Genomic DNA, 22786 nt, shown 5'->3' on the forward strand with positions numbered 1-22786 from the left:
GCTACAAGAATGGTGGAAGGTCTTAAGCATAAAACGTATCAGGAAAGACTTCATGAACTCAATCTGTATAGTCTGGAGGACAGAAGGGAAAGGGGGGACATGATGGAAACATTTAAATATTTTAAAGGGTTAAATAAGGTTCAGAAGGGAAGTGTTTTCAATAGGAAAGTGAACACAAGAACAAGGGGGCAAAATCTGAAGTTAGTTGAGGGAAAGATCAGAAGCAATGTGAGAAAGTATTATTTTACTGAAAGAGTAGTAGATCCTTGGAACAAACTTCCAGCAGACGTGGTTGGTAAATCCACAGTAACTGAATTTAAACATGCCTGGGATAAACATAGATCCATCCTAAGATGAAATACAGGAAATAGTATAAGGGCAGACTAGATGGACCATGAGGTCTTTTTCTGCCGTCAATCTTCTATGTTTCTATTTCTATAATCTCAGAATACCAAGGAAGCACCCCAAAATTTCAACTTCATCCTTTGCAGAACAGGGTTTCTCAAACCTCTGCAACTTTAAGTCATCTGGACTACAACTCCCAGCATTCTCCCATCCAACATTTTTGGACCACCAGTGGAAAAGGTTTTGTGTCGCTCTTGTTCTGTTTTCCCGGTCTCACGTTGACATCTCCTGATGGTGTCCCATCCACCAAAACAGCTTCCAGTTGCCAGTGATTTCCCCGTGAGTAGAAAGGACTAGCTTTCTTCATTTTCCATAGAATTCCAGTAGTATTTATTTATTTAGAGTTTTTAAGTTTGGCATTTACGGAATAATTTCGTAATTTGATCTATCTAGCTGCCTGTCTTATGTTTGTGAACTTTGTACGCACAAAGGTTGCCCATCTCAGTGTTTCTCAACATTGCCAACTTTAAGATTTTGAGAACTTCAACTCCCAGAATTCCCCAGGCAGCCATTCCTGAGAATTTCTAAGCCAAGGTTGAGCACCTATCCAGATCATAAGCTTTAAAGAATGTGCTGAAACGGGGACTTTTTGCAATAGGATTCACCATAGAATTAAATGTTCCATGAAGAACCCTTAGACTTTCCAAAAGAAAATAGTTATGGTTAGTTATTGCCAAGATGTCTGCTTAAAAATCTTTATCTGTTTATTTAATCTTTACTTTACGTTTGCTGCTAACAATGATATAGGCGGAATATAACTAAATAAATAAAATAGGCATAAATAAAACAGGCAATTATTGTTCAGTTTCAATGAAGGAACAACAGAAAATAGCCAGTTTGGTCTAGTAGTTGTTAAGGCATAGGAGACTGTGAGTTTTAGTCCTGCTGTAGGCATGAAACCCAACTGGGTGACTGTTAATGTATTTATTCGATTTGTATTCCGTCCTTCTCTGAAAAATCCTTGTTTATCAAGATTGTGGATACACAGAAGCGCTTATATTGAGCTTAGGTGTGAATAATTACTCAGCCACAAACAGTTACACTAACTTGAATTAAAGTTTACTTAGAGAAATACCATGTTCCAATAAACAGTCTAAAGTCATACACATAATATGCAGCTGCGAGAGCAATCATGGGCTTTCCCAAATATGCCCATGTTACACCAACACTCCGCAGTCTGCATTGGTTACCCATCAGTTTCCGGTCACAATTCAAAGTGTTGGTTATGACCTATAAAGCCCTTCATGGCACCGGACCAGAATATCTCAGGGACCGCCTTCTGCTGCACGAATCCCAGCGACCAGTTAGGTCCCTCAGAGTGGGTCTTCTCCGGGTCCCGTCAACTAACCAATGTCGCTTGGTGGGACCCAGGGGAAGAGCCTTCTCTGTGGCGGCCCCTGCCCTCTGGAACCAACTCCCCCCAGAGATTAGAATTGCCCCCACCCTCCTTGCCTTTTGTAAGCTGCTTAAAACCCACCTCTGCCGCCAGGCATGGGGGAACTGAGATACTCTTTCCCCCTACGCCTTTACAATTTTGTGCATGGTATGTCTGTACGTATGCTTGGTTTTATAATAAGGGTTTTTAACTGTTTTAGTATTGGATTATTATTATATGTTGTTTTATTGCTGTTGTTAGCCGCCCCAGTCTGCGGAGAGGGACGGCATACAAATCCAATAAATAAATAAATAAAATAAAATAAATAATAAGTAAGAATAACAATCCAAATATTACCAAATACATAGTCTTTCTTACCAGTAGTCTTTGTCATAATCAGTAAACAAAAATATCAAGCTTAAACACATTTTAGCTGATGTACATAACTATAATACAGAGAGATTGCAGTGAAAATGCAGAGCAAATCTAACAGTGAGTAGACACTAACAGTGAGTAGTCAGACAAAGAGAAACAAAGAGGGTGACTCAGAGAAATAAGTTGTAATTCTGCCTTAGGCACAAAAGCCAGTTCCTCTTTCTCAGCCACACCCACCTCACAGGGTCATCGTTGTTGTAAGGTCAATAGGAGGAGGAACGTATGCTGAACGTGTTTGCTGCTTTGAGTTATTTGTAAAAAATAATAAAGGTGGAATATAGAGAAATAAATAAAAATAAAAGAGTGAAAGAGATTATGATCCCGCTATATAGAGTGCTGGTGAGACCACATTTGGAATACTGTGCCAGTTCTGGAGACCTCACCTACAAAAAGATATTGACAAAATTGAACGGGTCCAAAGACGGAACTACAAGAATGGTGGAAGGTCTTAAGCATAAAACGTATCAGGAAAGACTTCATGAACTCAGTCTGTATAGTCTGGAGGATAGAAGGAAAAGGGGGGACATGATCGAAACATTTAAATAGGTTAAAGGGTTAAATAAGGTCCAGGAGGGAAGTGTTTTTAATAGGAAAGTGAACACAAGAACAAGGGGACACAATCTGAAGTTAGTTGGGGGAAAGATCAAAAGCAACATGAGAAAATATTATTTTACTGAAAGAGTAGTAGATCCTTGGAACAAACTTCCAGCAGACGTGGTAGATAAATCCACAGGAACTGAATTTAAACATGCCTGGGATAAACATATATCCATCCTAAGATAAAATGCAGAAAATAGTATAAGGGCAGACTAGATGGACCATGAGGTCTTTTTCTGCCGTCAGACTTCTATGTTTCTATGTTTCTATGAGTGGCTGGATTTCCATTTCCATATTTTAATGTTTTTAATAGGAAAGTGAAACACAAGAACAAGGGGGCACAATCTGAGGTGAGTTGGGGGAAAGATCAGAAGCAACGTGAGAAAATATTGCTTTACTGAAAGAGTAGTAGATGCTTGGAACAAACGTCCTGCAGACATGGTTGGTAAATCCATAGGAACTGAATTTAAACATGCCTGGCATAAACATATATCCATCCTAAGATAAAATACAGGAAATAGTATAAGGGCAGACCAGATGCACCATGAGGTCTTTTTCTGCTGTCAATCTTCTAGGTTTCTGTGTTTCTATGTAGAAACACCACATTAGCCACCTTTTTAAAACATAGAAACTTAATCAATTGAACAAACTGTGATTCCGCTAGCATGTCCTGTGAATGCGGTTAAGAAGCAGAGGAAATATTTCCCACGGTGCGGGCTTCAGTTTGGCAGTCGGCTGGGGAATTCTGGGAGTTGGAGTCCACTTATCTTAAAGTTGCCAAGTTTGAAAAAACCACTGCTTTAGGTTTTTTGCTTTGAAGCGTTGCCAGATTTTACTATTTTTACACATTACTTCATCACTTGCCTTTACTCTGGAATGCGCATGTGAAAAGAAAAGTCCTTCAAAAGGACAGTAACGTTATCCAAAAATCAGGGAAACGGACCACAATTTTGGGCAAAACCTCCCCAACCAATGAAGTGTTCGTTTTAAAATGTCACAATGCAAAAAAGGATGCTGAGACTTTAGAAAAAGTGCAAAGAAGAGCGACAAAAATGATTAGGGGACTGGAGGCTAAAACATATGAAGAACGGTTGCAGGAACTGGGCATGGCTAGTTTAATGAAAAGAAGGACCAGGAGGGACATGATAGCAGTGTATTATTATTATTATTATTATTATTATTATTATTATTATTATTATTATTATTATTATTTATTGGATTTATATGCCGCCCCTCTCCGAAAACTTGGGGCAGCTAACAGCAATCATAAACAGTATACAATAATAATCCAATACTAAAAGCGAATTAAAAACCCCTTAATATAAAAAAACCAAACATACATACAAACATACCATGCATACAATTGTAACGGCCTAGGGGGAGAAGAAATCTCAATTCCCCCATGCCTGGCGGCAGAGGTGGGTTTTAAGTAGCTTACGAAAGGCAAGGAGGGTGGGGGCAATTCTAATCTCTGGAGGGAGTTGGTGCCAGAGGGCCGGGGCCGCCACAGAGAAGGCTCTTCCCCTGGGTCCCGCCAAGCGGCATTGTTTAGTTGACGGGACCAGGAGAAGACCCACTCTGTGGGACCTAACTGTTCGCTGGGATTCGTGCCAATATCTCAGGGGTTGCCCCAAAGAAGGAGGAGTCAGGCTATTCTGCAAAGCAGTACAAGAGGAGTAGAACAAGAAGCAATGGGTGGAAACTAAGCAAGGAGAGAAGCAACTTAGAACTAAGGAAAAATTTCCTGACAGTCAGAATGGTTGACCAGTTGTGCTACTGTTAGAGGGTCACTCCCTGGCTTTTTTTTTTTTTTTGCAATGTCTTCTTTCAGAATCTATTGGGGGGGAAAATGTGTTTTGTGGTGTGGAGTCGGTCCTTGGAGTCCAGAAGGAGTTGGGCGGCTTAAAAAATTAATAAGTGCACATGGATGCCCCATAGTTCAAACCTGAGTTACAAATATTGGTATAGAACCGTGATGGGAACCTATGGAACGCACTCACATGACCTTTAAGCCACTCCTGGTCACATCATTGTCAAGCCACTCTCAGCTGGTCACGTGGCCGGCAAGCCACTCCTACCGGGTCACATGACCATCGGGCCACACCCACGCAATAAGCCACGCCCACGGTGTGGTAGTAAAATTTTCTGCAGCCCTTCATTGATCCCCACCAACATTGGTAGGGTAATGTACTGTGTCAAGTAGGGTGCAATCCCCTTATTCCCTAGTACTGATGATGTTACCTAGTTGGGTAATGAAGTGTCTACAACAGAGGTCTTCAAACTTGGGAACTTTAAGACTTGTGGACTTCAACTCCCAGAATTCTGGGAGTTGAAGTCCACAAGTCTTAAAGTTCTCAAGTTTGAAGAGCCCTGGTCTACAAGAACTAAGCTCAGATAGCACCCAGGACTGTTCAGTTCAACCCTGGGCTTCAAATGTTCTCTTGTATTCTGCCATTTTTGATAGAGAAGGCTCAAAACCAGCATTTTGTCATGCAGGGATAGAGACAATGGCTTGAGTTCCCCCAAACAGCTTTTCTCTGAAAGTGGCTATTTGATGGAGACAATTGGAGTTATTTTATTTTTTTTTTTTTTAAGGAATAATGCTGTGAAAAAATGACTCCTGTCATTTGGTGATGGACTGCAAATTTAGGTTTTATTTTGCTCTAGCCAGAAAAATGGGGCAGGGGGAGGGAACCAGCCAGGATTGGGAAAGTTAGGTAGATATTCACCTGTCTGATAAAGCTCCACTCGAAGTCCTCGCCTTACAACTTTTACACCTGATGGGATTAATGGTTGTTATTGCAAGGAGAAGTGAGCAATGATTGATATGGGGCAGTAATTCCTGCTTCTGAGTTAACCAAAGATAATTATTATTTATGTTTAATTACAAGCCATAATAACAGGTGTATTAACAATGGCTTGTTATCTCGTGATTGGATTACTGCAATGTAGTCTGCATGGGGCTATCCTTGAAGACAATCTAGATTGAAGCTACAGCTGATCCAGTGGGAATATGGGGTGGACGTGATTATGATTAGATGTTTATCCTTCCTTCCTTCCTTCCTTTTTCCCCCTTTCCTTTTCTTGTTTGGTCTTTCTTTCTTTCTTTTTTCTTTCTTTCCTTCCTTCCTTCCTTTCTCTTTTTCTTTCTTTCTTTTTCTTTCTCTCCTTCCTCCCTTCCTGTCTCTTTTTCTTTCCCTTTTTCTTTCTCTTCCTTTCTTCCTTTCTTCCTTTCTTCCTTTCTTTCTTTTCCTTCTTTTATCTTTCTTGCATGGTCTTTCTTTCTTTCCTTCTTTCTTTCTCTGCCTCCTTCTTTCTTTTTTATTTTTCTTTCTCCCTTTGTCTTTCTTTTTCTCCTTCCTTTCTGTCTCTTTTTTCTTTTCCTCTTTCTCTTCCTTTCTTGTTTTTCTTTCTTTTATTTTGTCTTTCTTGCTTAGACTTTCCTTCTTTCTTTCCTTCTTTTTTGCTTTTTATTGTTCTTTCTCTGTCGTTCTTTTTCTCCCCCCCTTTCCTTCCTTCCTTTCTTTTCCATCCTCCCCTTCCTTCCTTCCTTTTTATTTTTCTTTCTCTGTCTTTCTTTTTTTGCCTTCCTTCCTGTCTCCATCTTTCTCTTCCTTTCTTTATTTTTTTTCTTTTATTTATCTTATTTTGTCTTTCTCACTTGGACCTTCTTTGTTTCTTGCTTTTTATTGTTCTTTCACTCTCTATTTGTCTTTCTTTTTCTCCTTTCCTTTCCTTCCTTCCTTTCTTTTCCCTCCTTCCCTTCTTCCCATTTCCTTCCTTCCTTCCTCTCCTTCCCTCCTTCCTTCCTTCCTTCCTTCCTTCCTTTCCTTTCCTTTCTTTTCTTTTCTTTTCTTTCCAGCCAAGATGCTGAGATGTCTTTATTCTCTGGAAAACACGGTCTTACATTTTTTTTAAAAAAATGGAGTTGCCAAATGCAAGATCAGGGGAGGAAAATCACGCGATTCCCCCAGGACATCAGGACCCCTCCAGGAGCCCCCTGTTCACCTCCTTGCAGAGATCCCACTTCCCCATCTGCCCTCCTCTCCTTGGTCCCAGGTGGGGCTGTGCAGACAGCTGGGAAGCAGCCACCGAGATGCCACCTGCTCGAACTCAGTGCCCACAGCAGGGGCACCTAGACCCTCCTCTGACCACAGCGGGAATCTGCTCCTCTGCGGTGGCTCTTCTTTGATTTTGGCATCCGATATCAGGTTTTTTTTCCAGTAGAAAAAAAAAACCCAGGTGGCTTAAAATGCAACAAACTGAAATGGAGGCTCTGTTGGAAATAATTTTAAAATTTGGGATTAGTTAAATGTACTATTTAGAGGGGGAAGGGAGAAGTCTGAAATTTGTTTGCATTTATTTGTTTTGTTTTAAATTTTTTGTCAACATCTGAATGATCTGATTGGTTATACAGTGGTACCTCTACCTACGAACGCCTCTACTTACGAACTTTTCCCGGGTGTTCAAGATGTTTTTGCCTCTTGTCAAGAACCATTTTCCACTTACAAACCTGAGCTTCTGAAACTGTAACCGGAAAATGCAGGGAGAAGCCTCCATGGGGCCTCTCTAGGAATCTCCTGGGAGGACACAGGGCCAGAAAAGGCAGGGAGAAGCCTTTGTGGGGCCTCTCTAAGAATCTCCTGTGAGGAAACAGGACTGGAAAAGGCGGGGAGAAGCCTCCGTGGGGCCTCTCTGGGAATCTCCTGGGAGGAAATAGGGCCGGAAAAGACGGGGAGAAGCCTCCGTGGGGCCTCTCTAAGAATCTCCTGGGAGGAAATAGGGCCGGAAAAGGTGGGGAGAAGCCTCTGTGAGGCCTCTCTGGGAATCTCCTGGAAAGAAACAGGGCCTCTTCCCTCCCTCTAGTTTCCCCAATCGTACACATTATTTGCTTTTACATTGATTCCTAGGGGAAAAATTGCTTCTTCTTACAAACTTTTCTACTTTAGAACCGGGTCACGGAACGAATTAAGTTCGTAAGTAGAGGGACCACTGTACAGGGTTTTCTTAGCTTACAGAAAAATGAAGAAAGAGAGGAGGAAGGCATTGTGGCATAATGTTTAATAAGTTAGAAATATTATTGGTGTTATATTTTTGAAGGCACATTAAGGAAGGAATTTAATTAAAAGATAATGTATATAACTGGATGACAAAATTAGAAAAAAAATTGATTTTTTTGGATGATTTATATGAGTTACTAACAAAATACTGTGTTTTATTTATGGAAAAGAGATGGTATACTGTATTGTTTGAATGTATATTTGAGAGAGAGAAAAATTACACACACACCCCAAACCCCCCCCCCCCCCACAACAACTGCAGGCTCTTAACTGGAACTAAACGAAGACTTGAAAGAAACATTTTTAAAATAGTTCACAACCACAGCGTCCCAACTTTTCTTCGACGTGTTAAATCACCAGCCACATGTACCATTAAAATGCAGTTGTCCAGGTCGACAGCTTAACTAAAGAAACAACTTCAGACAAAACAGGTTTTTCAAGGGAGAGGTAATTATCCAAGATCACACAGAGAGAGCCAAGCGCATTACATACTAAAAAGGCTCTGGAAGCCACGTGGATTTCACATCAAGACAATGTCTGGCTTTTTACACCAGACTTCGTAGGAGGGAAATTACATCTTGGAGGCTTCTCCGAGTTACATAAAACCAGAGAAACGTCTTCGCACGTAGAGAATCATTATTGTACTGTAGCACATCAAGGAAAAATGTTTAGCACACCTCTGGCTTTAATGCGCTTGTGAGCTACGTGGAATGGACTTGAAATAAAGGAACGCAGCTAATTTGGTGTCATGGTGGGGGAAAAAACAGGCAAGAAACCAGGAAATTGTGAGTTCTAGTCCTGATTAAGGATGAAAGCTGTTAGGACGCTGTCCAAAACGGTTGGATTTGCTTAACAATGGTGGCAAGAAAGGTTGTAAAATGAGTCACAAGAATGACCAAGGAAATGGAGCCCCTCCCTTATGAAACCAGGTTGCAACACCTCGGTCTCTTCAGTCTTGAAAGGCGGCGTTTAAAGGGTAACTTAATCGAAGTGTATAAAATCTTGCATGGGATAGAAAAGGTGGATAGAGAACAATTCTTTTCTCTCTCACACAATACCAGGATGAGGGGGCCCTCCTGAAAGCTCACAGGTGAGAAAGTGAGGGCAAATCAAGGGAAATATTTCTTCACCCAGGGGGTCGTTGGTTTATGGAATTCACTTCCAGAAGAGGTCGTGACAGCTGTCAGCCTTGAGAGCTTCCAGGCAGGATTAGACAGATTCAAGTGTATCAGTGGTTATTGAAACGGATGTCCAAGTGCTGCCTCTATGTTGGTTGAGGCAGGCAAGATTCCCTTGGGTGCCATTTGTTGCGGGTGAAGGGAAAGGGAGGGTCTTGCCTTCTCCTTCTGCTCAAGATCAATTGGTGGGCCCCTGTGGGACACACAATGCTGGACTCAATGGGCTTTGGCCTGATTCACCATGGCTGTTCTTATGAATATACTAAGGATTGTGTGTAATATACTGTATAGAATATACTAAGAGCTGTGTGCAACTAATGTAAAGGTATTTGCTGAATATAAGGTTATGACCTATAAAGCCCTTCATGGCATCAGACCAGAATACCTCCGGGACCGCCTTCTGCCGCACGAATCCCAGTGACCAGTTAGGTCCCACAGAGTTGGCCTTCTCCGGGTCCCATCGACTAAACAATGTTATCTGGCAGGACCCAGGGGAAGAGCCTTCTCTGTGGCGGCCCCGGCCCTCTGGAACCAACTCCCCCCAGATATCAGAGTTGCCCCCACCCTCCTTGCCTTTCGTAAGCTCCTTAAAACCCACCTCTGTCGTCAGGCACGGGGGAATTGAGATATTCCCTTCCCCATAGCTTATAAAAAATTTATGCATGGTATGTCTGTATGTATGATTGGTCTCTTAAATTGGGGTTTATTTTTAAATTAACTTAAATATTAGATTTGTTTATATTGTTTTATTACTGTTGTTAGCCGCCCCGAGTCTGCGGAGAGGGGCGGCATACAAATTTGATTAATAAATAAATAATATAAATAAATAAGATATAAGATGTGTGCTAAGTGATAAAATATGTGAAGGTATATCTGTATTATAATTACTGTGTATGTCCTGCAAATAATACCTTTAATATTCTGTTGACTTGTATTGTTGTCTGAACTCGCCCCCACTTCCACATGTACAGGTACTCTGGTTACAATACAGTGTTTCTAACATTGGGTCTAGGCCCAAGGAGGAATGCTGACACTTATGTTCTTATCAGTCCAGACTCAGTTAACATGGTTGTTAAGTGAATCTGGCCCCCCCACACTGATTTTGCTCGTCAAGGGGTTCAAAAATAGGGGATCACGTTTGTGACTCTGGATCCTGCAACCGTCGTAAATAGGAGTGCGTCGCACAGCGTCCGAATTTGATCACGTAGCCAGGTTGCTGTAACCGTCATCACTGTGAAAAACAGTCATACATCGTGCCCCACAGTGGCATTGTAATTTCAAACAGTTGTTAGACAAGGACCCCCTGTAAATGTTGTTACCTGGAGCAATTTTGGAAATGCTCTCTACATGGGGCTACCTTTGAAAAGTGTTTGGAAACTTCAGATCGTGCAGAATGCAGCTGCGAGAGCGGTCATGGGCTTCCCTAAATATGCCCATGTTACACCAACACTCCGCGGTTTGCACTGGCTGCCGATCAGTTTCCAGTCACAATTCAAAGTGTTGGTCATCACCCATAAAGCCCTTCATGGCACCGGACCAGGGTATCTACGAGACCGCCTTATGCCGCCTGAATCCCAGCGACCGGTTAGGTCCCACAGAGTTGGTCTCCTCCGGGTCCCGTCAACTAAACAATGTCATTTATTTATTATTTATTTATTACTTAGATTTGTATGCCGCCCCTCTCCGAAGAAAAGCCTTCTCTGTGGCGGCCCCGGCCCTCTGGAACCAACTCCCCCCGGAGATTAGAATTGCCCCCACCCTCCTTGCTTTGCGTAAGCTCCTTAAAACCCACCTCTGCCATCAGGCATGGAGGAATTGAGATATTCTTTTCCCCTAGGCCTTTACAATTCATGTATGGTACGTTTGTATGGATGGATGTTTGGTTTTACAATAAGGGTTTTTAGTTGTTTTAGTATTGGATTTACATGCTGTTTTTTGTAACTGTTGTTAGCCGTCCCGAGTCTACGGAGAGGGGCGGCATACAAATCCAATAAATAAAATAAAATAAATAAATAAAAATAAAATCCGGGTCTATTTCCAACAGATTGTTTTGCCAGATCTTCCGGAGGAGGTCAAATTGGAAAGAGGGCATATTTTTTTGCAGCAACCTGCAATAAGAATCAGGATTTCAATATTTCCATCCAATTCCTGAGCCACTGGATTTGAGAAGAAGTGCAATTTTCCCCCAACCCACACAGGTCACGACGGGGCAAGAATGAAACTCAAGTGGGGGGAGAAACCCCCCCCTCCATTTCTAAAGCTGAAACTGAAAAATTAAATCTGCAGGTGGAGAAGAGTTCTAGGAAAGAGAATTACAGGTAGTTCTCGAGTTCTTATTCCTATATCTTTATTCCTATATTTTATTCCTATCTCTCTTCAATTCTTTCTCTGATATATTTCACTACAAATATATCCTCTATAACAGACCTGGGCAGGACGCGGCCCGAGGGCCGAATGGAGCCCGCCTGCTGTCTGTGACCGGCCCGTGAAGGTCGGTCCAACTTTTCTAGATAAGAACCAGGTGTTCAAGATATAATATATAACATTATATATATATATATATATATAATATATATAATATATCATATATCATATATCATATTATATCATATATCATATATGATATATATATCATATACTGTAATGGCCCTGAGTTGGGCCGAGAGGCAAATAAGGAGCTGTGATATTCCTTCAATATACACCAGGGTGATTCGACACAAAAATATGTAACCCTTCCATGGTGCAGAGCTGAAGGGATTGGATACTGTAGCCTAGAGGATAATTCTCTGCCTTACAAGGCAAAGGTTGCAGGTTCAAGTCCCAGTGGGTATGGCTAGCTGATGAGGCCAAAATAAGGCCGAAATAGATCTATCCTAGTCTCCCTTAATTTTCAAATTCAGCAAAAAAAAAACATGTGATATATATATATTACTGTACATAATATATAATATATTATATAATATATATGGTAATTATAATGTATAATTATAATAAAATTAACTCAGTTCCACTCAATAATATACAGTATTGGGTAGAACTGAATTAATTATATTAGTCCGGCCCTCTAAAACCATCCCAATATCTCATGCGGCCCTATGGCAAAATTAATTGCCCACCCCTGATCTATAGCCTACATTGTGTATTAGACAAAATAAGTAAGTAAGTAAGTAAGTAAGTAAGTAAGTAAGTAAGTAAGTAAGTAAGTAAGTAAGTAAGTAACTAAGTAACTAAGTAACTAAGTAACTAAGTAACTAAGTAACCTCCAACACTTTACCCTTAGATTATCTACGGTTGACCTCTCCAGATTCCTAAGAGGTCACTAAGGGGCGAGTACAAGTGCACTAGAGTGCCTTCCGTCCCCTGTCCTATTGCTCTCCTATATCTCCTATACCTTTCTTCTATTCCTATATCTCTTCTTCTATTCTTTCATTGATATGTTCTATTACTATACGTTCTTTTCTGTTATTTCTTAGATATATTTTACTATGAGTATCTCCTCTATAACCTTCATCATGTATTTTACTATGTACTATATACCCGCTAAAACCCTCATTGTGTATTGGACAAAATAAATAAGTAAGTAAGTAAGTAAGTAAGTTACATATTGGAAAACCCAACTGGTTAGACATACAGTACTAACAATCTTGTACATGTTTGACAAAGTAAATACATCAAATAAAACAAGATGCTTTGCAGCACTGCGGAGGCAGAGGGCCCAATGCTTCTCCGCCTCCCATCAAGTTTCATCCACAGCTGCCTTGAGTACCAGGATCGGCGCTCCCTCCCTCCCTGGGCTGCCCGCCTTCCTTCCACCGCAGGATCTTGGCGGCGCCTTTCCCAATAACTCTTTCCCATCCTGCATCGGTGGCACTTAAGGACTTGGCTCAGGGGAGAAAAGGCTGTCCCTTGTTCTTTCTCTCTTTTTCTCCCTCCGTAATTGTCTGGGTCACCTTGGGAAGAGAGCTGGAGGATTGCTCTCCCACCAAAGGCGGGGACAGTTGCCAAAAGGGATGGCATTATCCTTAGCTGACTGCCAAGAACATCGAGAGATGAGAAATGCCGGGGACATGCGGCAATTAAAACCACCCGGCACTTAAAACTGTGGCTGGCTTTGGAAAGTTGGAGGGCAGGCAGACATCCAACAGGTGACGGCGGGCAGAAAATCCAGCTTGCCAAAAGAGAGGGGCCATGAGTCCTTTCTGCACATCGCAGGAACATGAAGGTTACAAAATTGCAGCATTGTCTGCAAGGTTTCTGCCTCCTTGGGTTCCTCTTTCATAGAAACATAGAAGACTGACGGCAGAAAAAGTCCTCATGGTCCATCTGTTCTGCCCTTATACTATTTTCTGTATTTTATCTTAGGATGGATCTATGTTTATCCGAGGCATGTTTAAATTCAGTTCCTGTGAATTTACAAACCACGTCTGCTGGAAGTTTGCATGAATCCCAGCGACCAGTCAGGTCTCACAGAGTGGGTCTTCTCCGGGTTCCGTCAACCAAACAATGTCGCTTGGTGGGACCCAGGGGAGGAGCCTTCTCTGTGGCGGCCCCGGCCCTCTGGAACCAACTCCCCCCAGAGATTAGAATTGCCCCCACCCTCCTTGCCTTTCGTATGCTGCTTAAAACCCACCTCTGCTGCCAGGCATGGGGGAACTGAGATACACTTCCCCCTAGGCCTTTACAATTTTATGCATGGTATGTCTGTATGTATGATTGCTTTTTATATAATGGGTTTTTAACTGTTTTTAGTATTGGATTATTGTTATATACTGTTTTATTACTGTTGTTAGCCGCCCCGAGTCTGCGGAGAGGGGCGGCATACAAATCCAATAAATAAATAAGTAAGTAAGTAAGTAAGTAAGTAAGTAAGTAAGTAAGTAAGTAAGTAAGTAAGTAAGTTTGTTCCAAGGATCTACTACTCTTTCAATAAAATAATATTTTCTCACGTTGCTTCTGATCTTTCCCCCAACTAACCTCAGATTGTGTCCCCTTGTTCTTGTGTTCACTTTCCTATTAAAAACACTTCCCTAACATATTTAAATATTTCGATCATTTCCCCGACAGCACGGGAGGGTAGCGCTCAAAAAACTTCACTTTTTATTTGTTTTTTTTTGGATTTCTTTGCCATCCTTCTCTGCAAACTCAGGGCGGCTTACAAAAATAGTAATACAATACAAAATGCAGGGAAGAGAAACTCAAGTATAAAACTAGTGTGAAACCCCCGAAAGATATTTAAAAACCAAACATTCATGTTCATTCTAACATACCATCAGCCACAGCAAGATATAAGAATAAAAAGAATAAAATACAATTCTTTATTGGCCAAGTGTGATTGGACACACAAGGAATTTGTCTTTGGTGCAGATGCTCTCAGTGTACATAAAAGAAAAAAAGATACATTTGTCAAGAATCATATGGTACAACACTTAATGATTGTCATAGGGGTCAAATAAGCAAGGAAGAAACAATCAATATTAATAGAAATCTTAGGATACAAGCAACAAGTTACAGTCATACAGTCCGAAGTGGGAAAAGAATGATGAGAAAAACCTAGTAGTAATAGTACTGCAGACTTAGTAAAAAGTTTGACAGTGTTGAGGAAATTATTTGTTTAGCAGAGTGGAAGTAGTTTAGCAGGGGTTCGGGGGGGAAATCTGTTCTTGTGTCTACTTGTCTTGGTGTGCAGGGCTCTGTAGTGATGTTCTGAGGGTCGGAGTTGAAACAATTTATGTCCAGGATGCGAGGGGTCTGTCGATATTTTCACGGCCCTCTTTTTGACTTGTGCAGCCTACAGGTCCTCAGTGGAAGGCAGGTTGGCAGTAATTGTTTTTTCTGCCGTTAAGAAGAAGAAGAAGAGGAGGAGGAGGAGGAAGAAGAAGAAGAAGAAGAGGAGGAGGAGGAGGAAGAAGAAGAAGAAGAAGAGGAGGAGGAGGAGGAAGAAGAAGAAGAGGAGGAGGAGGAAGAAGAAGAAGAAGAAGAGGAGGAGGAGGAGGAAGAAGAAGAAGAAGAAGAGGAGGAGGAGGAGGAAGAAGAAGAAGAAGAGGAGGAGGAGGAGGAGGAAGAAGAAGAAGAGGAGGAGGAGGAGGAGGAGGAGGAAGAAGAGGAGGAGGAAGAAGAAGAAGAAGAAGAAGAGGAGGAGGAGGAGGAGGAGGAGGAAAAGGAGGAGGAGGAAGAAGAAGAAGAAGAAGAAGAAGAGGAGGAGGAGGAGGAAGAAGAAGAAGAAGAGGAGGAGGAGGAGGAGGAAGAAGAAGAAGAAGAAGAGGAGGAGGAGGAGGAAGAAGAAGAAGAAGAGGAGGAGGAGGAGGAAGAAGAAGAAGAAGAAGAGGAGGAGGAGGAGGAAGAAGAAGAAGAGGAGGAGGAGGAGGAGGAGGAAGAAGAAGAAGAGGAGGAGGAGGAGGAGGAGGAGGAAGAAGAGGAGGAGGAGGAGGAAGAAGAAGAAGAAGAAGAAGAGGAGGAGGAGGAGGAAGAAGAAGAAGAGGAGGAGGAGGAGGAAGAAGAAGAAGAAGAGGAGGAGGAGGAGGAGGAAGAAGAAGAAGAAGAAGAAGAGGAGGAGGAGGAGGAAGAAGAAGAAGAGGAGGAGGAGGAAGAAGAAGAAGAAGAAGAAGAGGAGGAGGAGGAGGAAGAAGAAGAGGAGGAGGAGGAGGAGGAGGAAGAAGAGGAGGAGGAGGAGGAGGAAGAAGAAGAAGAAGAAGAAGAAGAAGAAGAAGAAGAAGAAGAAGAAGAAGAAGAGCAACAGCAACAGCAACAGCAACAACCACAGAGTTGGAAGGGACCTTGGAGGTCTTCTAGTCCAACCCCCTGCTTAGGCAGGAAACCCTACACTACTTCAGATAAATAGTTATCCAACATCTTCTTAAAAACTTCCAGTGTTGAGACATTCACAATTTCTGGAGGCAAGCTGTTCCACTGGTTAATTTTTCTGTCAAGAAATTTCTCCTTAGTTCTAAGTTACTTCTCTCCTTGTTTAGTTTCCACCCATTGCTTCTTGTTATACCCTCAGGTGCTTTGGAGAACAGCTTGACTCCTTCTTCTTTGTGGCAACCCCTGAGATATTGGAACATTGCTATCAAGTCCCTCCTGGTCCTTCTTTTCATTAAACTAGCCATGCCCAGTTCCTGCAACCCTTCTTCATGTGTTTTATCCTCCACTCTGCTAATCCTCTTTCTTGCTCTTCTCTGCACTTTTTCTAGAGTCTCAATATCCTTTTTGCATCGTGGTGACCAAAATTGAATGCAGTTTTCCAAGTGTGGCCTTACCAAGGCCTTATAACATAGAATTACCACTTCACATGATCTTGATTTTCTCCATCTGTTAACCCAGCGTTTCCCAACCTTGGCAACTTGAAGATATCTGGACTTCAACTCCCAGCATTCGCTGGCTGGGGAATTCTGGGAGTTGAAGTCCAAATATCTTCAAGTTGCCAAGGTTGGGAAACACTGTGTTAACCTATCCAACACCATTAGATTGACTGTAATGTATGTATGGTTCTTTTTATGATATTATTGTTTTATGATATTATTGATTTTATTGTTTTATTTTAATACATTTTACTATTGTTGTATTTATGTCTCTTGTTAGCTGCTCTGAGTCCGTTTTGGAATGAGTGCCATATATAAACACAATAAATAAAAACTTATTTATTTATTGTGTTTATATATGGCACTCATTCCAAAACGGACTCAGAGCAGCTAACAAGAGACATAAATACAACAATAGTAAAATCAGTAAGTAAATTTCCTCCTCCTACAACAACAACAACAACAACAACTATCCTGTGAGGTGGGTTGGGCTAAAAGGGGGGATTGGCCCAAAGTCACCCAGTCATGTTTGGTGCCTGAGACGGGAGTAGAACTCACCGTTCTTCGGGCAATTGACCCAAGGGAAGTCGGTCACTCAACCTGGCTTTCGGGGCTAAGGCAGGACTTGAACTCACGCCTCCTGCTTTTCAGCCTGGGGCCTTAATGTTCTGTCGAGCACTCTGGTAGAATCCTCCCAAAAAAGCCCAGATACAATTTCAGACACATACACGTTTGAAAATTCAAAACAATGTTCTTTATACCGAAAAATGCAAATAAACCAAGCCCTCTTTTGGGATAGCAAAGAGCCCTCGTCTCCAAACAAATTGGTAATTTGTACAAGTCCCTTATCAGTTCTGTGATACTTAGTTTGCAGCTGTGAGGCAATTCACAGTCCTTCTTCTTTCACAAAGTGAAACACACTTTGCTCTGGTTTAGTTTCAAAGCGGGGAAAAATCAGCACACAAAAGGTCGAAGTCAGCAAAGCAGTCACGAAACACAACGATCAGATAATCCTCCACAATGGCCAAACCCACAGGCTGCTATTTATAGCAGCCTCACTAATGACCACAGCCCCACCCAACCACAGGTGGCCTCATTTTCTTTGATAATCTCTCAGTTGTTGTTGCCTATGCATCGCTCTCCGCATGCGTGGCTGTATCATTAACTCTTGCTCTGAATCCAAGGAGGAGCTAGATAATTGATCTCCTTCTGAGCTGTCTGCCCCACTCTCCTCCTCCCTGTCACTCATGTCTTCTTGGTCAGAGGAGCCTTCATCAGCAGATTCCACCGGGGGCAAAACGCCTGCAGCATGTGGATGTCTCCCCCACATCCACAGTCCTTGGGGCAGGAGCTGGGCCAGAGCTAACCACAACACTTAATAGCAAACCTCCGCATTCAGGGATAGTTTATACTTTGTACGCTGAGCCTCATTTGTGGCTGCCGTCATCTCATGCACAGCACAGAGCAAAGCCGCTTGAAAGCCATCTTAAGCTGTTCCAGTTTTGAGAGGTGATGTCTTCCCTCTTTTCCCACCCTAGTTTTGATCATGAAATTTGACGAACTGGTGATGCGGGCAGAGATGGGAACTGTCCAAATCCTGTTGGCATTTGAGGATGTTGTAGGAACAGCTTCTCCCGGCTAGAGCCAAGCTTGCTGTCCGTGACATACAGTGGTTCCTCTACCTAAGAACGTCTCTACTTACGAACTTTTCTAGATAAGAACCAGGTGTTCAAGACTTTTTTTGCCTCTTCTCAAGAACCATTTTCCACTTACAAACCCCAGCCTCCGAGACTGTAACCGGAAAAGGCAGGGAGAAGCCTCCGTGGGGCCTCTCTGGGAATCTCCTGGGAGGAAACAAGGCCAGAAAAGGCAGGGAGAAGCCTCCGTGGGGCCTCTCCAGGAATCTCCTGGGAGGAAACAAGGCCAGAAAAGGCAGGGAGAAGCCTCCGTGGGGCCTCTCTAGGAATCTCCTGGGAGGAAACAGGGTTGGAAAAGCGTCCATGGGGCCTCTCTAGGAATCTCCTGGGAGGAAACAAGGCCAGAAAAGGCAGGGAGAAGCCTCCGTGGGGCCTCTTTAGGAATCTCCTGGGAGGAAACAAGGCCAGAAAAGGCAGGGAGAAGCCTCCGTGGGGCCTCTCTAGGAATCTCCTGGGAGGAAACAGGGTTGGAAAAGCATCCATGGGGCCTCTCTAGGAATCTCCTGGGAGGAAAAAGGGCCGGAAAATGCAGGGAGAAGCCTCTGTGGAGCCTCTCTAGGAACCTCCTGGGGGGAAAGAGGGCCTCCACCCTCCCTGTGGTTTCCCCAATCACATTCATCATTTGCTTTTACATTGATTCCTATGGGAAAAATTGCTTCTTCTTACAAACTTTTCTACTTAAGAACCTGGTCACAGAACGAAGTAAGTTCGTAAGTAGAGGTACCACTGTATTTCCCTTTTTTGGGACTGAATGAGAGATTGATAAGAAATGCATTTAAGACTAGTGGACTTCAATTCCCCCCGCATGTGCAGAAGCCTGACTGAAGCCTGCAGTGGTGAAAAGAACAGCCAAACAGGCAAACCAAAAGTTCAGAAAAACGGACTTCTGGTTTGCCCATGGTGCTGTTTTTAGTACTCTGAAGCCTTCATGGAAGCTTCCTTGAAGCCCAGAGTGCAAAAAACAACACAACGGGCAAACCAGAAGTCCGTTTTTCTGAACTTCTGGTTTGCCTGTTTGGCTGTCCTTTTCACCACTGCAGGCTTCAGTGAGGCTTCTGCACATGCGGGGGGAATTGAAGTCCACTAGTCTTAAATGCATTTCTTATCAACATCCGCTTTGCCTGTTGGGTGGTTTTTCACACTCTGGGGCTTTTGGAAGCTTCCTTGAAACTTCCAGAGGGCAAAATGGCCTTTCCCTAAGGCTGAAAATCAGCTGGCTAGCACTCACATGCGCACTGGAGCTGACATCTGATATGGCCGTGAAGAAGGGTGGCTTAGAAATCCAATAAATAAAGGAAGGAAGGAAGGAAAAAAGAAAGAAGGAAGGAAGGAAAGAAGGAAGAGAGAGAAAGAAAGAGAGAAAGAAAGACAGACAGACAGACAGACCAGGGATGGGATTCACCTGGTTCGGTCTGATTTGGCCAAACCGGTTGTTAATTTTATGTCTTGTTCGCTGAACTGGTAGTTGGAAGGACTGGCTGACACTAATACACTATATTAGTAGTATTAGTCTTAGTAGCCTTAGTAGTCTTAGTAGTATTAGTATTGTTGTTATTATTTATTTATTATTATTATTATTATTATTATTATTATTATTATTATTATTATTATTATTATTATTATTATTTATTAGACTTGTATGCCGCCCCTCTCTGAAGTCTTGGAGCAGTCCATTTTCACTACTGGTGTGGCATCCCCCCTCCATTGTAGTAGGAACCCAATACTGCCCCCACCGAGGTGCAGGAGGCTGAGTAGGCCACACCTTCACGCACCAACCGGGCCTAGAACCAGTTGCTAAATTTTTTCACTCCCCCAGTTGTAAGATGGAGGGAAACTCCCTTAACAACTGTCTTGCTTAGCAACAGAAGCATGGGGCTCCATCATGATCGTACGTCGAGGACCACTCATATCTCTTAGATGGCGGCAGTGAAGGGCTACCAAACTTTTTACTACCACTCTGTGCGCGTGGCTTATGCATTTTCTTTCAACATCTTTCAGTGCAAATTGGGGGCTCTGGGGTGGAGCTCCATTTTTACTACCCCATTGCATCCTCCCCCCGTCCGAGTAGTAGCCCACCCCTGGATGGCAGTGATGGAGATTGAGGCAGGAGGGGGATTTGCTCGGCGCAATCATTCGAGAGCTGATTAGTAAATCCGGCCGGCTGTTTCCAATGAAAAGGGAAAAAAAGTGAGCCACAAAATTGTTCACTGGGCATGGTGGGGGGGTCTCTGGTTTCCCCCCCCCCCACTTCTCCATGGGGAGAACTCCAACTCCCCTTTGAGAATAGTGTCTCCTCTCTTCACCATTTCTGGGAGATTTCTCAGTGTTCATTTCAGAGGAAATAAAATTCGTCATCACTGCGATTGGGGAAAAAAAAAGAGACCAATTGGGGATTGAAAAGGCAGCAAATTACACAACCGCAACTGCACAGCTGGGGAAAGAAGGGAGGGAGAGATGCGTAGGAACTGCACAAAGAGGCTCTTTGCAATCCACAGGGCGGCTTCCCAGCAATAACTGTGTTTTACACAACGCCACCAGGGCTGCACCTTGGATTCAATCCAGCGAGGATCTCGGAAAAAACCCACCGGAGCTTCGGAAATACACTTTGGTGCAAACTGCAAGAACAGCACACAGGGGGTGTGTTGACATCATTGCGCAAATGCAGGGGTGTGTGTGTCAGTGAACACTTCTGAGTTAAAACCCTGGAGGTTTTAAAGAACATTGAAATGGTATCTTTCATTTATTGATTTATTGTTTTGTCAAGTACGTATTGGTGGTATACAAAGATATAACTAGTTTTTTCTCATCATTCCTATCATCCTTTTCCTCCCACTTAGGATGTTTATCAATATTAATATTGATTGTTTCTTCATTGCTTATTTGACCCCTATGACAATAATTAAGTGTGTTGTAACACATGATTCTTGACAAATGCATCTTTTTCTTCTATGTACGCTGAGAGCATCTGCACCAAGACAAATTCCTTGGGTGTCCAATCACACGGCCAATACAATTCTATTCTATATTTTATATTGTAAATTATTAGATTTGTTATAAACTGTTTTTATTGTGTTGTGAGCCGCCCTGAGTCTACGGAGAGGGGCGGCATACAAATCTCATAAATAAACAAACACATAAATAAATAAATAAATAAATAAATATTCTATTCTATTCTATACATGATACTAGTAAAAGAGAACATTAGGACAGGGGATGGAAGACACGCTGGTGCACTTATGCACTCCCCTTACTGACCTCTTAGGAATCAGGAGAGGTCAACAGTGGAGAGTCTAAGGGTAAAGTTTTGGGGGTTAGGGGATGACACTACAGAGTCTGGTAGTGAGTTCTATGCATCAGCTACCCGGTTACTGAAGTCGTATTTCCTGCAGTCGAGTTTGGAGCGGTTTACTTTACGTTTGTATCTATTGTGTACTCATGCGTTGTTGTGGTTGAAGCTGAAGTAGTGGTTGACAGGAAGGACGTTGTAGCAGATGATTTTATGGGCTATGCTTAGGTCAAGTTTAAGGCGCCGTAGTTCTAAGCTTTCTAAACCTAGGATTGTAAGTCTAGTTGCGTAGGGTATTCTGCTGCGAGTGACTGTTGTGGCAGGGATGGCAAACTTTTTTCAGTTCGCCAGCCAAGAGGGTTTGCGTGTGCCTGTGCCCACACTCATTCCCTCCCCCTTGGCGCATGGGGTAACCATCCCCCCCATGCTGCCCCCTGCACATGTGCACAATCCCCTCTATCCCTCCACATGCATACAGGCCTCACTGAAGTAACCTGGGACAGTGAAAAAACAGCCAAACCGGAAGTTTGGAAAAACGGACTTCCGGTGTGCCCGTGGTGCTGTTTTTTGCACTCTGGAGCCTTCAAGGCAAATCATGTCAGACTAATCTCATTGATTTCTTTGACTATGTCACAAAGGTGTTGGATGAAGGTGGTGCTGTGGATATTGCCTATCTGGACTTCAGCAAAGCCTTTAATGCTGCTTCACATAAAGAGCTGATAGATAAATTAGTGAAGATTGGACTTAATCCCTGGATAGTTCAGTGGATTTGCAGCTGGCTGAAGCGTAGACATCAGAGAGTTATTGTTAATGGCGAGTATTCTGAGCAGAGACAGGTTACAAGTGATATGCCACAAGGGTCTGTTCTGGGTCCTATTCTTTTTAATATGTCTGTGAGTGACATAGGGGAAGGTTTGGTAGGGAAGGTTTGCCTATTTGCCGGTGACTCTAAAGTGTGCAATAGGGTTGATATTCCTGGAGGCGTCTGTAATATGGCAAATGATTTAGCTTTACTAGATAAATGGTCAAAGCAGTGGAAACTGCAGTTTAATGTTTCCAAATGTAAAATAATGCACTTGGGGAAAAGGAATCCTCAATCTGAGTATTGCATTGGCAGTTCTGTGTTAGCAAAAACTTCAGAAGAGAAGGATTTAGGGGTAGTGATTTCTGACAGTCTCAAAATGGGTGAACAGTGCGGTCAGGGGTATGGAAAGGAAGTGGAATGCTTGGCTGCATAGTTAGAGGTGTAACAAGCAGGAAGAGGGAGATTGTGATCCCGCTATTTAGAGCGCTGCTGAGACCACATTTGGAATACTGAGTCCTGTTCTGGAGACCTCACCCTCAAAAAGATATTGATCAAATTGAATGGGACCAAAGACGGGCTACAAAAATGGTGGAAGGTCTGAAGCATCAAATTTATCAGGAAAGACTTCATGAACTCAATCTGTATAGTCT

The 22786-nt window shown here is 42.7% G+C and overlaps 2 protein-coding genes across 2 annotated transcripts in view; both read left to right on the top strand.

Annotated features, from left to right (window-relative positions):
• Nucleotides 1-17990, top strand: part of LOC139168634 (solute carrier family 12 member 9-like) — a 146123-nt gene extending 128133 nt beyond the window's left edge. Inside the window, 1 exon segment of the mRNA XM_070754257.1 lies at nucleotides 17887-17990. Coding sequence (XP_070610358.1) covers nucleotides 17887-17990 — 104 coding nt within the window.
• Nucleotides 500-22786, top strand: part of ECEL1 (endothelin converting enzyme like 1) — a 107151-nt gene continuing 84864 nt past the window's right edge. The window contains exon 1 of the mRNA XM_070754168.1: nucleotides 500-684. The gene's annotated coding sequence lies outside the window, so the exon portion shown is untranslated. The remainder of the gene's footprint in view (nucleotides 685-22786) is intronic.

This window comes from Erythrolamprus reginae, chromosome 5 (assembly GCF_031021105.1).
Source record: "Erythrolamprus reginae isolate rEryReg1 chromosome 5, rEryReg1.hap1, whole genome shotgun sequence".
In the NCBI taxonomy this organism is placed as follows: domain Eukaryota; kingdom Metazoa; phylum Chordata; class Lepidosauria; order Squamata; family Dipsadidae; genus Erythrolamprus; species Erythrolamprus reginae.